Source organism: Orbicella faveolata, unplaced genomic scaffold, assembly GCF_042242905.1.
Source record: "Orbicella faveolata isolate gen_17 unplaced genomic scaffold, um_ofav_v1 contig_47, whole genome shotgun sequence".
NCBI lineage: Eukaryota > Metazoa > Cnidaria > Anthozoa > Scleractinia > Merulinidae > Orbicella > Orbicella faveolata.
This window is the reverse complement of record NW_028301577.1, coordinates 12,122,248-12,140,153: the sequence shown is the minus strand read 5'-3', so window position 1 is coordinate 12,140,153 and position 17,906 is coordinate 12,122,248. Positions and strand designations below refer to the sequence as shown.

The window sequence follows — 17,906 nt, the reverse complement described above, 5'->3', positions numbered from 1 at the left end:
TTCGCCTTTTCTTTTTGCTCCATTACAGACCATGTGATGATACTGTTGAGAATTCTTGCTTTCGAATTTTCAGTGGCGTGTATACGAATGAACAGTTTTTTTTAGATGGAGAAAAGAACAATTCTCTAAAGAATATCATGTGGTCTTGAATGAGAAAACAAACCAGCCAAGATTTTTTTCGTTTTCCGTTACATTTAATTACACTTCAAATTAAGCGACATCTTTTATTCCTTACCTCTGCAAGCAGTGGCGAGTATTTTAATTGGAGGGGGTTTGCGTTAAAAGGTCACGTAGCATTGCATTTTCATTGCGATTTAAACTAACAAAATTTGGACTTAACATTTTAGTGAGGAAACTTCATATTTTGGCGAAAAAAGCGGGATCCTGTGTTTTCTATGCAGACCCGGTGTTTTCCACTGAGACCCCATGTCTTCTACTGAGCCCGGAACCCGTACACCGGGACCCGAGTTCCCAGCCCCGCGTTTTCCATCTAGCCAATCCGGAAGCCGAAATCTGGAAACCGCAATCCAGAAATCAAAGAAAACAAGTTCGTCAAATACACAAACATTACGTTGCGTAGTTTTTACTAGTAAGAACAGAGAGTTCAATAAACAACGAAACAAAGAAAATGCCAACGAAACAAGGATTCCTTTGAGCCAACGTGTAATGTTTTTTTTAATTTTATTATATGGACAAAAACTACAGAAGCAAATCGAAAGCACAAACCGTATGTGAACTGCAGCTCGGCGGCTGGAATATCTTGAATATCTCTTCATTAGTTTACTGTGAAGAAACTCCTTGAACAGTTTAACGCCACAGAAAGTTTCTTTCCTCACTTTGGCGTTTTTGGCATTTTCTTGCGTGCCTTTCAATACAATGCCACGAAATGACGTCATCGATACCCTCACCCGGTGAGGATATACCGATACGCCACTACGGTCCCGGATGTAAATTCGAATAAATCACACGAGTAGTGCATTTTCCACTAAAACACTCTCGTCTATATAATAATAATAAAAAAACGTTTACCGTATACAATTGGTGTAACCCGTGAAAACATCCCTAGCCCTTCCTTCCAAAGAACTATTCAGTACCTTTTCCTGTTCTTGTTTCCAGGTTAGATCGATTTGATTGTTTGTATGGATCGGAAGTTTACGAAAAGCTCCGAGAACAAATCTCACATTTGGATGTTTCTGTTTGTTGCTGGTTTTTGCCACAAAATAGACCATAATAGAACCGAAAATGTGTCCGCCGTGGACGAAGGGGTTTGGAATTGACAGAGCCAATATACATATCTTATTAGATGGTTTGGTGTGTAGTATCGCTGGCACAAAATACGGCACAAGTCAAAATACAACAACAACTGCTGTAGTCAATAAATTTATCAGTGAAAGAGGGAGAGTGCGACTGTTTTGCGTGCGCGCGCCGCAAATATAGCTGTACGATATCGCTGTCAGTACATTTGTACTGTTACTCGGTATTCGCTGCAGTTGGATAATAACGATCAATTTTATTGACATAATGCTGTGGATATGCAAAACATTAGCGCTCAAACAATCTGTTCCCCGCAAACCCTGAAAGTCTGATACAAAAGGTAAGTTTCATTGTAATTTTACTCGACTGTGATTGTGTAGCTCATCTGGGCCGGGTTGTTCAGTAAAAGCCCGATTAAGGTAAACCAGTATTTGTGCTTTCTTCGGTGAGGTTTTCTGTTTATATTGTCTGCCCTTCAGTTTTGAGCTTGAGTAATCTCAAACTACACAAAACATAAGAAGTGAAAAACATTTTTACGCATGAAACATTGACTCTTCGTTAACTTTTGATCCTAGGATAGTTCGAACAATCCGGCCCCGGGGCCTGTTTCTCGAAGGTCCCGAAAAGTTTTCGCACTGAAATAACATAATATGTGCAATACGAAGATTAGCATATAATCGTATACGTCTTTATTCCAGGGGGTCGTCTGTAGTCTCCTGAGCTTTCGGCGTTGAGGGAAATAATTGCAGGCTAGGAGCGCTTATTTGCTCTTGATACCTCAAGGGAGAGCGCTTATTCGACACAGTGCGCTTAGTTTTTTTGGGGGGGAAACAATCGAATGTTCAAAACAAAACTTTAGTACGACCGCTATTTATTAAAAAAGGAACAATAACAGAAACTGTCTTGGCAGTAACAAATAGACGGTGAATATATTCAGTTAAAGTGAGATCCGCGAGGGAATTTTAATCTTATGCCTCAGTATTCAAACATGAACACGTTTCATACTTCGCATGCGTCTCGTGTTCCAGTCGAACACCGCAGAACTCTTGAAGTATGTCGTTTAGAATACCTTAAAACCTCACATATGCCTCAGTATTCAAACATGAACACGTTTCATACTTCGCATGAGTCTTGTGTCCCAGTCGAACACCACAGAACACTTGAAGTGTGTCGTTTAGAATACCTTAAAACCTCACATATGCCTCAGTATTCAAACATTGACACGTTTCATACTTCGCATGAGTCTCGTGTTCCAGTCGCACGCTTCGGACCACTAGCGTGTTGTCTGACTGAACTACGCGGTAACGTATATTGCCTGCATAAAACCCGTTCTTGACGACGCAAGATATCTTTGGCTGTGAAAAATGTGACACAACTTTCGTATTCATAGCGTGCGATTCTCGAAAATTAGAGCATACTTGACGTATTCATTAGTATTCGAAGACGTTCACGTCAGAAGTGGCGTCGTGCATCTCGTGTTCCAGTCGCAAACTCTCGAACAACTGAGAGTATTCGAAAATGTTCGAGTCATAAATGATCGCTATATCTTCGAAGAACATCTAATGCAACATTAATCTACCAAAACGTGGCCCGTATGATTTCTCGAACACTTCGAGTCATTCACAAGTATTAAATTTGAATACGGAAAAACAGGCCGGATTCCTATAGAATATTATAATAAAGTTTCCATATAACGCGCGCTCTGATTGGCTGAACAGCGTGCTTTATCAGAGAACAGAGCACGGGTAGATGACAGTAAGTTGGCTTCCAAATTTTTGCTTCGGAATTTTGACAAATTTGACCCAAATTAAACATCCCCTGTGACTCAGACAAACGCACTGGAAGCGAGCTATTTTTCTGCAGTAAATATGGCTCACAGAGACCATTGTTAGCAACAGTAGTGTTAAAACTGTACTAAGATAACAAGTTTTGCTAGATTCCCGCCGACAAAACATATACAGCTGTAGCGAAATACACAAATTCTCAACCTAAACAGTGCTTCGATAAAGACATTAATTTGGTTACGAAGGCAGAAATTATACTATGAAGTAAAACAACGACAGAAAACAATTGAACTGTCTCTGTTTATGATGAGAAGCTTTATTTTTGTAAATTTACAATTAAAAATGCTCATTTGCTCAAACAACACTTACTTGCAGTGTAGTAACGCTCGTTCTCCGGTCATCTCGGCGAAGTAAACCGACGAGTGGTCAGTGCAAAACTTGCTCTGATATTCTCTTCTGCGCTCGAAGTAGAACCAGTGGGAGCCGTTAAGTCTTTCTAACTTTTACGCTAGTTCGGGCAATCTTGCTGCATGCGGCTAAAAGCCGTAAATAACTGTAGCTCCTTTCAAATTCAACCCGGCATTTCGCATTTTCATCCACAAGCTTTGAGCTCCGCGTTTCGTAATTTCCACTGGAAAAGTGCTTGTTTTCATGGGCCACAATACGGCCGGATTCCTCTGGACCATAAACCTTTACCTGCCTTGAGATCCGTATTTAAAAATTAACTTAAAAGCGAACTTTGAAGGTATCGTTCTTCTCTCGAAAGCCGCTCAAACTTCTCGAAACTGAAAGCTTAGCTGAAGTCCAGTTTGTGATTGACACCTGTCGCTTCGTTAGCCAATCAAACTATTTGAACAATTCTAACAAGGATTGTGATTGGCTTATTTTAGCGTGCTTTATCAGAGAACAGTGCACGGCTGACGCCACTTTTGCTCGTTTGGAAAATAAAGTTTGGTTTGAAAACTCAGCCGAATGCGTGGGGAAATTATCTGATTCTTTATCATAAAACAAATAAAGAAGCCTCGACTGTGCTCTGTTCTGTTGTAAAGCACTTAGGAAGCGGTAGAGCACTCAAGAAGTAGGGAAAAACACTCGACTACGTCTCGTGTTTTCCTCTACACTTCTTTCGTGCTCTACCGCTTCCTGCGTGCTTTACAACAGAACAGAGCACAGTCGGGGCTTCTTTATTTGTTAATTCCAGGTGTATTTCGAGTCAGCCGTGATCGAATACGTCAGAACATTGCGGCATACGGGGCGTGCGTCGATCCGTGTTCGAGCGAATTCGGGCCCGAATATTTGGCTTTTCGCGCAGTGTCAGATTTCGACGCCGATAGAGACCATTCGTTTAAAGGAATTATGCACTCACATGGACATAATAGTTGAGAAACTCAGACGAAGACCAAGGTTTTGGTAATGCAGCATTGCATGAGTGAACAATTAAGGTTACTTCAAACCTTCGCGGGTGTCCTTCAGAAAAAAATTCGTACGCGCACTGTTTTGCAGGAAACCCCCACAAACTATATATCAATAGAAAGGTTATAAAATGTAGAATTCGATAATATTATGCTCTTTTTTGCCGACTGCTTTCCTAAGGCGGTAGAAGCTGTTAACGCCAAAACGACCGACTGAAATTGCGGCGAATTAATCAGGTATCAAATGCGATCGTTGATGCAAAATAACTATGCAGTGTTAATCACAAAGCATCAATCTCTCAAAGCGTGTCAGCATTTTCTTTCATTTCCATTGGTTAACTTTTTATAGATCTGTCAAGTTCCACTAGCCAAAAATTCGCGTAACGTGTCCCCTCCACTAACTATGGTTGCGTTAGAGACCGCCACCCGATGAAGCCCCGCATTTTACATGAGTATGTAAAATCGACGGTTTTCCTTGAAATTTGGCCAGAACATTCACTGATAGATATGGAACAAAAACGTGTCGGCGAATTATTTTATTTCAAATACTTAAAAGCAGAAGCCACGGAATCCAGACAAGTGTGAAAGCACACCATGGCTTCATCGCGAGAGCGCGGAATAAATGATGACCTCACGTACGCAGTGATATATAAGCCTAAACGAGATGCATCATGGGATACTATTCGATCGTCGCCTGCAACGCCATGTAAGGTTGAGATTTATTTAAAGACGATTTGCAAATTGACTGATATTGCAAAAATTTGAAGGTTTCGTATGGAAGCAAGAAAGCTTTGTTAGCCCTCCAGAAACCTTTTCCATTGTTAATCACTACAGAAGGAAGCTTTTGGCATATAACTATTAGAGATATTCCTGTGCTCATTCATATGTTCTTCTCCGTTGCAGTTCAAGAACTTCAATCAATTCTAAGAATGCGTTGCAGATTTATGAGCAGGTCTGTTATAAAGTTTGCCTTTATGCTCTTGACGGTTTTCGCCATCGGGACTCTCTTTGTAAACAAGCACACTCCATGTCGACTGGATCATCCGAGTCAAGTGGATGGACTGCCAATTATCGTGACGGAAACATCGAAAAGGAATCGGTCTCTGGGTGAGTAAACTAAAAGTTCCATACAATATACTCCTCTCTTTGGAACTTGGCAATAATTCGGGTTTTGTTTTTGTTAAAATGTTTAAATCCCAGCGTTTCATAACAGGCCATTTCCGAATTGCCTTTTGCCTCTGCGTCAAAACAAGTCTTCGTGCGAAACCCTTTACCACCGACCGGTTAGCTCAGTTGGTAGAGCGTTGGACTACCGTGCGGGAGGTCGCGGGTTCGAGCCCCAGACCGGACCAACACTCAGGGTCTTTAAATAACTGAGGAGAATATGCTGCCTTTGCAATGACATCTGTAAATGGTTAGATATTTTAGTCTTCTCGGATAAGGACGATAAACCGTAGGCCCTGTCTCCTGCATCTTCACTGTTATGGTCAGCAGAGGACGTTAAAGAACCCATACACTCATCGTAAAGAGCAGGGCACGAAATTCCCGGTATTGTGGTCTGGTTTTTGCTCATTGTGCTGTTGAAATGCTCGGAGACATTAGCTGTTAAAGCTACTCTACAATCCGAGGGTAAATAAAGTATACTACTACTATTACTATTCATATGAAAATATGTTTCGCCTGGAGGTTCATTTTGATGCAAATCAGACTCATTTTAACCATCTAACCATCAAAGCACTGAAAGACAAACTTGCTAAAAGGAATCTATCAAAAAAGGGAAACAAACAAACTCTGGTTTCCCGATTGAAGTCATCTCTTCAAAGTACCCGCCAGAAAACGAGTGCAGTCTCTGACCAAACTGATACTTCGCTACTGTGCACTGCAAGAGACGAAACCAACAACGTAGAGAACTGCCCATGCTTACCCCTTTTATTCGATTTACAGAATGAAAAGAAAGCGATCAAGGCTAATTCGTCGCGGCAAACATTGCCTAACCTGAATTCTGACTTTGAGCTGTCAAAGCTTCAAGATGAAAACAACGCCTTAAAACAGACTTCGCGACGTGAAAGACAGCTACGATTCTTTAAAGCGTGAAGCAACATCTATTCAAGATGAAAATAAAAGTTTAATGACCGCTCTATAACTTCTAAACAACGAAATTGGCAAAGAAAGTAAATATCAAGATGGTAGATATGATAATTTCAAGGACCAAAATTTGCATGATGATGAAACCCCTTGGGTGATGGTACGTGATAACAAGTCAATGCTCAGAAACAATAAAAGAGAGCAACAAATACCAGTTGGAAGAAAGTTGCCTGCCCGTAATTCTACTGGCTTCGCGTCCCAAACAATAAACAACGAGCGGACCACAGTCATCGTTGGAGACTCCATAATAAAGAATATTCAGGGAATAAAACTAGCCAAGTGTGTGGGACATCGGGTTGTTGTCAAGCCATTCCCTGGAGCCACAATTCGCGACATGTGTTCGCATGTTGTTCCTACAATTGATAAGTCTCCTGATCAAATTTGTTTACTTGTGGGTGCCAACGATCTGAAATCATCTACACCGAGCGATGTGGCTGATTCTATTGTCGACTTGGCCAGAGAGGTTGAGAATGCTTCCGGGTCTGAAATAGTTATATCTGAACTAACTGCAAGGAATGATGATTACAGTGACGCCTTCAAAGCGGTAAACAAACGTCTAAAACAATTTTGCCAACAAAATAACTGGAAAATTATCAGCCATGCTAACTCAGTTCAAAAGGACTTAACAAAGGTGGTCTGCACCTCAACAGGGAAGGTAACGAGGTAGTGCAAAAGAACTTTGTAAATTTTATTCTCTAGTTTCACAAACGTTGCCAGAATCAGTTGACAACGAAGTTCATTCAGGTAGTTCGGGTCCTTTCAATATGTCTAATTCTTTACCAGCTAAACGTGGTTTCAAAATGGCCTGTTTGAACATTAACAGTCTCGTCAAACATGTTGACGAACTTAAAGTTCTTCTTGCTCAGTTTTCATTTGATATTCTGGCAAATAATGAAACCAAACTTGACGAATCCATAAAAAGTTCCGAACTCCATATACCAGGCTACGAATTAATCCGTCGTGATAGAAATAAACGTGGTGGAGGGGAGGGATTTTACATAAAGTCTTCTATTGTAATTCTTTCATAGTGCGCTCCGATCTAAACGTAATTAATTTTGAAAATTGAACTATAGAAATTCGTAAGCCGAGCTCTAAGCCTTTTCTTGTAACGACGTGGTACAGACTATCCTGTTCTCCAACCGATCTTTTTTCGAGTTATGAGTCATTTAAAGGTAACTTAGATTCTCTCGACCTAGAGTACTATTTGTTAGGTGACTCAAACAGGGCGAGTCATTTGATCTAAACAACTACCGACCCATCTCAGTGATTTCCGTGGTCGCCAAAGTGTTCGAGGGGATTGTGTACGATCAGTTATACAACTTCTTAAATAGCGAAGAAATCATCTCTAGACAACAATCTGGTTTCAGGTCTTTACACTCAACTGTTACTGCTCTTCGTGAAGTCGCTGACAGTTGGGCGTTTAATATCGATCGTGGCTACGTCAATGGTGTAGTGTTCCTCGACTTAAAAAAGGCATTCGACACTGTTGATCATGAGATATTACCAACTAAAATGAATCGGTATGGCATTCAAGGGAAAACTCTTGTTTGGTTCAAATCGTACACAACGGTGCTCAGTTAAAGTGCACCTAACCCCCCAAATTTTTTTCTCTAAAACGAATCTACCTGTTATTTGAAATAGTTCTGCGAAAAAATTTTTGGATTCCGTTAAATCCTCGATTTTCTGTGCTCCGGCGAAATCTCGAAAATAGCTCCAAAACACCGCCATTTTGTTTCACGACCGAGTTGGAGGAGAATGGGTCCAGCGGCTCTTGTGACGTCTACCCAGGAAGATTGGATATCTCACGTCCTCTCATTTCCTTCGGGATGGTGCAGTACACATTCGAAAAGTGCGCTGAAACGCCTTCCAGAGGTGCTATCGGCTGTTGCAGCAATATTCCAGATTTAAAGAAAGATATGCTGTACAATTTACTGGCGATGATCGGCTAATGGTGCAATAAAGACGTAAACTATGGTTGATTTTGTCGAACCGAAACAAGCGAACTGAATCTGTGAGAACCATTGAAGAACTCTCAGTAGAATTTGTTCCGCAGACTTTCGAACGCTATTCTCATAAATTTTCTGCTTAGAGCTAACCAGCAATTTGTACAAATACTATTGACAAGCTATATCTTCCAATCCCGCAGTATTTATAACATAACCGGCAAAGTTGTGTGATCTGATCATGATAAAGAAGCGTTATACTGATATGTAAATAGATCGCAACTGTACGCCGCTAACCAACACTTATTTCTCTTTCGATTTAGATGAAAGTCGAAGATTAATCCTTTAGAATTACATGATAACAAAATTTTTAGACTCACAGAGTTTTTCGAAGGTTTGGAAATCAGCAGTGCGACAAAGATTCTGTGCAATAGCGTCGAAAATATGACCGCGTAACATGATCTGCGGACCGCTTAGGGAACACATCCTTTTCGCTTATCCGACGAATTTCACTGCAAACTTTAAGAACAATTTACATTGGTTATTTGGAGTTACGAGTTAAAACGTGTGACAATGTGAAATCGGTAATTGTATGAAATGTTTCCTTCCGCCTTGCTTCCCGCAGCTTCAAAAATACAGGTCCAAACAATACGATTTTCAATCGATCGAAGCCAATGTTTTGGAGGTCATCAAGTCTCCAAAACTGCAACACGTACGTCGCTCTTATAAACATAAAGCATTCAACTGAAAGTAAAACACAAACTGGATTTAACAGAACAATCACACCTTGACAAAATACATTCTCGCTAAGGACAAATGTAAACGGGCTATAAACACGCGTGGGAATCTTATGTTTAGTTGACGAAATTACCATCCAAAGCAGTCCTCGAGTTTTCTTTCCTGCTTTTCGTTTGCCTGCTCCTCCACTTCGTATCTAGCTTTCCATTCCTAATATACAAGCAGCTCGTCCGCAAAGAAGTCTTCCCCTTCGTCGCTTGAAATATTGTAAATTGCTCTCAAAGCTCTAAGCAGTGAGTTCACAGTTGTCGAACGTGCTCGATCGAAGTTTATTTCGGAGTCTTCCGAATAGAAACTTAACTCTGACTCCAGTGACGAAAAAGAAATGATTCTGAGACAAAACTTGGACGTTTTAGTGCCAAAATACATCGGAACGATCAGTTTTGTGTTCCATTTTCTCGAGCAAATACAGAGAGTTGACTGAGGCGCTATTGTGTTTGGTTCCTGGGTAGACGTCATCAGGTACCGCCGCCCCAGACCCCCTAAAACGCGGTCGTGAAACACTTCAAGCGCGACTTTGAAAGGGCATAGAAAATCGAGGATTCAACCAAATTCAAAAATTTCTTCGCCCAAATGCTTCAAATAAAGTCTAGATTCGTTTTAGCGAAAAAAAATTTTGGGGTTAGGTGCACTTTAACGGTTATCTCTCTGACTTCACCACTCTTAAATGTGGTGTGCCACAGGGAGCGATCCTTGGCCCTCTTTTATCTCTAATTTATATTAATGATTTGCCTAACTGTTTATCGTTCAGCGTACCTAGAATGTATGCTGATGACACCCACATTACTAATGCTGGTTCTGATTTACATTTGATCCTGTCTAATCTATCTCACGACCTTGAAAAGCTAAGCAAATGGCTATTTTCTAACAAACTCATACCTTGAACGCTACAAAAACTGAATTTATGCTGATCGGCTCCAGGCAAAGATTAAGTACTCTATCTGATAAACTCGAACTTTCCATTGATAATGTTCCCATTAAACAAGTTTCCTCTGTGAAATCCCTTGGAATACATATCGATGAAAATTTAACGTGGCATTCCCACATTAAAAACTGTTTAAAAAGATCGCTTCCGCTGTTGGAGCCATAAAGCGAGTTAAGCCATTTGTGCCTCAATCCACCCTACTCAATATTTACAACTTACTAGTTCAACCTCACTTTGATTACTGCAGCCTTGTCTGGGGTAATTGTGGCAAAACATTATCAAAAAAGCTACAAAAAACTACAGAACCGTGCTGCACGTGTTATAACTTCATCAAACTACGACGTAGATGTCGATTCCTTATTTCACAAACTCAGCTGGAAAGACTTGAAATCTCAACGTCAAGTTCAGAACGCTTGATGGTTTTCAAGTCTTTAAACGGTCTTGTTCCGGAATGTCTCACGTCTAAATTTATAAAGCGAAATGAATCAAGCTATTCTCTGAGGGACTCGGTAAACAAACTTGTTGTCCCCTTTCTAAGAACTAACTACATGAAAAATAGTTTTAATTACAGCGGCGCTACCCTTTGGAACAGCTTACCCTGTAACATTAGAGAGTCTGGTTCATTAAACAAATTTAAACGTCTTCTCTACCATAATTTTTAAACACGGCATTCATGGAAACCAGGATTTTTCTTAAGTGGCATATTAATGTAAGTTAATATAATGTTAGGATTTGGAGTTTTAGTCATTATTATGAAATTTTTTCTACCTGATGTTTTTACCGTGTATAAATAATGATTAAAGATTAAAGATTAAAGGTTAAAGATTTTCATATGAAAGGTTTTGCCAGAAACATATCACGAGGACTTGTTTTGAAGCTGAGGTACATAGTAACTCGGAAATGGCCTATTTACGACAGCTCAGTTCACATGTATAGAGCGTTTGCACATGACGTCACGGCAGCCACATTTGATGTCCCAAAACAATGAAACGGCGGCCATTTTGGTGTCCCAAACCAAAACTCTTTTCTTATGTAAACACTTTCTTTTGTTCCAAGAAATTTCCATGGCTGCTAACCACGTGAGCTAGTGAATACACTCGACACTGTAAACATTGACCGGGACATAAGAGTAACGAAGTTGTCATTCACAGAAATCTGTCATTCAAGTCAGTTCCAAAACTGAGTCCAGGTACACGAAAGCAACTTCATTAATTATCTTTATCTTCACAGGCGAACAGCCTTCTATTTGCCTGAACAAAAAGATCATAAAAAATTCCACGATAACTAGACTGGGGAGCTACCCTGAAGGAAAAGGTAAGAATAGAACATTACTTTTCAAATGTCTTGTAGTCATGGTGCTGCGCAAGCAATAGGGACTTAAGATACGAGGACGGGAAGGCCAGGACGGCAACGTCAGTGGACGCGGAAAACTCTCGCGGGTCCCGCCGTGTCGCCAAAAACAAAATGCTTAAGATGTGCATTTTCGCAAAGGACTGCAACGTCAATAATTCGAACCTCGTACAAGCTATTCACAGAAGCAATGGCATCCATTAGACTATAAAAGAGATGGTAGAAATCTTATCCTATTAGGCTTAAACAATAGTGAACAGCGATACTGAATTTCTTTTTCTTTATAAGCGAAGCAAACATCTGTCAATATTTTAATAGAGAAACCATAATTTCCGTATAAAAAAATTAAACGAACAATCTGATCGACCTGCTTCAGATGGCTTTTTACCATTAAAGCGTTTGGGAATTCTGTCGGCGAAGAATCCTGACTTTTGGTGAACGTTTCAATTTCCATATGTAATTGTAACAAGCATTAAAAAAATCAAACAAATGTTGCATCAAGTTCCGGGTAGTATATAAAAAACAACTCGATATCAGTTTGAAAATGTGTATTTTATTTGCTCGATAGACGCTCCATGACATTCATGCTTACAACATTTTATCGACTGTACTTACACTGATGTATTCTCAATGCATACAGTTTGCATTGAGCTTGCACACTCGTGATGGCGTCTGAACAGTGACTGCAGAAACACAAACGAACAGACGAGGAATATTTTATTCACATTTTCGTATCTCAGCGTAGTATTCTACACTACAATCACGAAAACTGTGAACCTTACAAACATTCCTATCAATGAAACTGAAAATAAAGTCGATTAGAACAGTTATCGGGGCAAAACAAGTGCAAAATACTCACGTTTTCGATACGACGGCTAGTCGGGCGAAATGGCGTCCTCGACGAGATGAGGACGGCAGAGAGATGAGTCGAGAGTTTTCGTGCGCATGCCCGGTTGAGTTAATTTACTTCCGGTAGCCGTCCTAGCTCGTCCCGTCCTGGTATCTTAAGGTGCCTAATATTAGGCAAGAGAAGATGAGAAGTGAGAGAGTTGATCACCTAAAATGCTCTAGTCGGATCCAGTCTTCCCTTGGATAATCTTGCTGCTCAAACTTCGTAGCTGTTTTCGTCGATCTTGAAAATGCGTGTAGAGACTCTTTGGCTGTCCACGTGCTTGTTTTTGGCCGTCAATCTCTAAAGCTATACTTCTCTCTAAATACATCCCTTCCATACAAGTCTTGGAAGTGTAAATGTAGCTTATTCTGTTTCCACTTTAGGCTTTCTTACTATTGGAATCTCATCAATTGCTCGTCCTCGTGGAGATAACTACCTTATTAGAACGATGCAAGGCTTGATAAACCGTACGAGTGACGAGGACAGGCGCGAAATCTTCGTAGTGATATTCCTTGCAGACTTTGATGAAGCAGCTAAATCTGCTACTTTGATGGACTTGTCGAATCGTTTCAGGAAATACATTGACCAAGGTTTTATTCGTGTAATCTTTGCACCAAATGATTTTTACCCGGCGCTCTCGAATATAAAAACGAAATTTCGTGATAATCCGCAGAGGATCTTTTGGCGCTCAAAGCAGAACGTAGACTTTGCGTTTTTAATGTGCTATTGCCATGGTCTCTCGCAGTACTATCTTCATTTAGAAGACGATGTGCTTCCAGCGCCAAGCTTTTATCCCAAGCTCCGTGATTTCATCTCATCGGTTAAGACACCTTGGCCCATTCTAGACGCTTCCACCATGGGACACGTAGCCAAAATTTATCACGCCAACGACCTGGAGAATCTTGCCACGTATTTCTACCTCATGTACGACGAAATGCCCGTTGACTGGTTGATTACGCTTTGGCGACAGATTAAATATGACCGACCTTACCACCATCAAGAGTTTATTTTTCCTCCAGCCTCCCTTTTTCAACATATTGGAAGTTATTCTTCTTTTGCGGAAAACAAGGGCCGTGATACCAATTTATCGAGAGAAAAATATTTTGACCAGTACGACCTCAAATACAAGGGTTTGAATCCCTCGGCGACCGTCAGCAGCCAAATGACGTCTAGTTACGGACAACCACAAGATGCTTACAACAGAGGTTATGGCTATTTCAGGACCAAGGAAGTCAGAAAAGATGACTTTATTATCATCCAGTTTACTCCAGCAGTGTCGATAAGTAAAGTGTTCGTTGATACAGGTTCCTGTATTGCTCCTAATGATCACCTTCAGTCGGCTGTTTTGCAAGTAAGTTTTAACAATGAAAAAGAACAACAGACAAATGGAATTAAAACTTGTACAGTGTTTGAGACAATTGGAAATTTCCAACACGGGAAAGTAGAAGTCACTTTGAATGAAGGTAAAAACATATCGTGTTTACGGGTGTTGGTGACACAAAACCAGAATTACTGGGTTTTCTTCAGGGAGATTGATGTTTGGCAAGTTTAAACTCAAGTCTTTGTACTCGGGCCTTAATTCAGTTTCAAGTTTGCAGAGAGGACTCTCCAGTATAGGCAAGAGACTATCTCGTTTTCCTAATTTTTTTGGTCAGTACCAAAATGACCGTTGTGTTGACGGACTCCATGGCGAGTTAATGGCCAACAACAACAACAACAGCAGCAGCAGCAACAACAACAACAACGACAGCCACAATAATAACAATAACACCCACAAGACTACAGTAACGACCGTACGATAGCAAAAAAAATATAGCAACACTAATAGCACCAACAGCAGGAGCAATAACAACAACAGCTGATGCAGAACAGCAAAAACTAATAAAATCATAGCAATGGTGATAACAATAACAATAACAACATCAACGACAGCGATAGTAGCAACAATCAAACATAATAATTATTGCTATCAATATCATATACGCGGCCATATAGGCAATCAGTCTCTTAAAAACGCGCGCTTTGCGGCCCTACAGCTGATTGGTTCACGGCCCCGTCCGATGAATTTAAACCAGTCAGGTTACTTTGCGGACGAACTACACGCAACTGTGACAAGAACAACAATAGCAATAGTAATGACATTAACAACAAGAGTATCATCATCATGATCATCATCACCAAAAGTAACAACAACAGCAACAAGAACAGCAGTGACAAGAAAAACAATAGCAACAAGAACAGCAGTGACAAGAAAAACAATAGCAACAAGAACAGCAGTGACAAGAAAAACAATAGCAACAAGAACAGCAGTGACAAGAAAAACAATAGCAACAAGAACAGCAGTGACAAGAAAAACAATAGCAACAAGAACAGCAGTGACAAGAAAAACAATAGCAACAAGAACAGCAGTGACAAGAAAAACAATAGCAACAAGAACAGCAGTGACAAGAAAAACAATAGCAACAAGAACAGCAGTGACAAGAAAAACAATAACAACAAGAACAGCAGTGACAAGAAAAACAATAGCAACAAGAACAGCAGTGACAAGAAAAACAATAGCAACAAGAACAGCAGTGACAAGAAAAACAATAACAACAAGAACAGCAGTGACAAGAAAAACAATAACAACAAGAACAGCAGTGACAAGAAAAACAATAGCAACAAGAACAGCAGTGACAAGAAAAACAATAGCAACAAGAACAGCAGTGACAAGAAAAACAATAGCAACAAGAACAGCAGTGACAAGAAAAACAATAGCAACAAGAACAGCAGTGACAAGAAAAACAATAGCAACAAGAACAGCAGTGACAAGAAAAACAATAGCAATAAGAACAGCAGTGACAAGAAAAACAATAACAACAAGAACAGCAGTGACAAGAAAAACAATAGCAACAAGAACAGCAGTGACAAGAAAAACAATAGCAACAAGAACAGCAGTGACAAGAAAAACAATAACAACAAGAACAGCAGTGACAAGAAAAACAATAGCAACAAGAACAGCAGTGACAAGAAAAACAATAGCAATAAGAACAGCAGTGACAAGAAAAACAATAGCAATAAGAACAGCAGTGACAAGAAAAACAATAGCAACAAGAACAGCAGTGACAAGAAAAACAATAACAACAAGAACAGCAGTGACAAGAAAAACAATAACAACAAGAACAGCAGTGACAAGAAAAACAATAGCAACAAGAACAGCAGTGACAAGAAAAACAATAGCAACAAGAACAGCAGTGACAAGAAAAACAATAGCAATAAGAACAGCAGTGACAAGAAAAACAATAACAACAAGAACAGCAGTGACAAGAAAAACAATAGCAACAAGAACAGCAGTGACAAGAAAAACAATAGCAACAAGAACAGCAGTGACAAGAAAAACAATAGCAACAAGAACAGCAGTGACAAGAAAAACAATAACAACAAGAACAGCAGTGACAAGAAAAACAATAGCAACAAGAACAGCAGTCACAAGAAAAACAATAGCAATAAGAACAGCAGTGACAAGAAAAACAATAGCAATAAGAACAGCAGTGACAAGAAAAACAATAGCAACAAGAACAGCAGTGACAAGAAAAACAATAACAACAAGAACAGCAGTGACAAGAAAAACAATAACAACAAGAACAGCAGTGACAAGAAAAACAATAGCAACAAGAACAGCAGTGACAAGAAAAACAATAGCAACAAGAACAGCAGTGACAAGAAAAACAATAGCAATAAGAACAGCAGTGACAAGAAAAACAATAACAACAAGAACAGCAGTGACAAGAAAAACAATAGCAACAAGAACAGCAGTGACAAGAAAAACAATAGCAACAAGAACAGCAGTGACAAGAAAAACAATAGCAATAAGAACAGCAGTGACAAGAAAAACAATAACAACAAGAACAGCAGTGACAAGAAAAACAATAACAATAAGAACAGCAGTGACAAGAAAAACAATAGCAACAAGAACAGCAGTGACAAGAAAAACAATAGCAACAAGAACAGCAGTGACAAGAAAAACAATAGCAATAAGAACAGCAGTGACAAGAAAAACAATAGCAATAAGAACAGCAGTGACAAGAAAAACAATAACAACAAGAACAGCAGTGACAAGAAAAACAATAACAACAAGAACAGCAGTGACAAGAAAAACAATAGCAACAAGAACAGCAGTGACAAGAAAAACAATAGCAACAAGAACAGCAGTGACAAGAAAAACAATAGCAACAAGAACAGCAGTGACAAGAAAAACAATAGCAACAAGAACAGCAGTGACAAGAAAAACAATAGCAACAAGAACAGCAGTGACAAGAAAAACAATAACAACAAGAACAGCAGTGACAAGAAAAACAATAGCAACAAGAACAGCAGTGACAAGAAAAACAATAGCAATAAGAACAGCAGTGACAAGAAAAACAATAGCAATAAGAACAGCAGTGACAAGAAAAACAATAACAACAAGAACAGCAGTGACAAGAAAAACAATAACAACAAGAACAGCAGTGACAAGAAAAACAATAGCAACAAGAACAGCAGTGACAAGAAAAACAATAGCAACAAGAACAGCAGTGACAAGAAAAACAATAGCAACAAGAACAGCAGTGACAAGAAAAACAATAGCAACAAGAATAGCAGTGACAAGAAAAACAATAGCAACAGTAACAACATTGACAACAGTAACAACAGTGACAATAGCAACAGCCAGTAATAACATTAACATCGTCATCATCATCATCATCATCAACAGGGACAAGAATAACAGTAGCAGCAGTTACAACATTGACAACAATAACAACAGTGACAAAAACAACAATAACAACAGTCAGTAATAACATTAACATCATCATCATCATCATCAACAGTGACAAGAGTAACAGTAGAAACAGTTACAACATTGACAACAATAACAACAGTGACAAGAACAACAATAACAACAGCCAGTAATAACATTAACATCATCATCATCATCATCATCAACAGGGACAAGAATAACAGTAGCAACAGTTACAACATTGACAACAATAACAACAGTGACAAAAACAACAATAACAACAGTGACAATAGCAACAGCCAGTAATAACATTAACATCATCATCATCATCATCGTCATCATCAGCTGGGACAAGAATAACAGTAGCAACAGTTACAACTTTGACAACAATAACAACAGTGAGAAAAACAAAAGTAGCAACTGCTAGTAATAACTTTAACACCACCACCACCATCATCATCATTATCATCAACAACAGTGACGAGAATAACAATAACACCAGTTACAACATTAACAACAACAGCGACAAGAACAACAACAAGAACAACAACATCAACAATCACAGCAACAACAGCGGCAAGAACAACAATAGCAACAACGAAATACCAACGGAAGTGGTATTTTAGTTTAAGAATAGAATTCTGTTA

The 17,906-nt window shown here is 39.5% G+C and overlaps 1 protein-coding gene and 1 pseudogene across 2 annotated transcripts; both read left to right on the top strand.

The window, feature by feature from the left end:
- Positions 1–1,466: 1,466 nt before the first annotated feature.
- LOC110058372 (alpha-1,6-mannosyl-glycoprotein 4-beta-N-acetylglucosaminyltransferase-like) lies at positions 1,467–14,674 on the top strand. 2 transcript variants are annotated; one of them, XM_020765019.2, is made up of 4 exons: positions 1,467–1,594; positions 5,354–5,557; positions 11,492–11,575; positions 12,887–14,674. In XM_020765019.2, the coding sequence occupies exons 2-4, from the start codon at positions 5,380–5,382 to the stop codon at positions 14,053–14,055; spliced, it is 1,431 nt and encodes a 476-aa protein (XP_020620678.2). In that variant the 5' UTR covers positions 1,467–1,594; positions 5,354–5,379; the 3' UTR covers positions 14,056–14,674. The 2 variants fall into 2 exon arrangements, with proteins under 2 accessions (XP_020620678.2, XP_089135321.1); XM_089279195.1 differs by lacking the exon at positions 1,467–1,594 and adding an exon at positions 5,118–5,156.
- LOC149097183 (uncharacterized) lies at positions 5,903–7,591 on the top strand (annotated as a pseudogene).
- Positions 14,675–17,906: the final 3,232 nt, after the last annotated feature.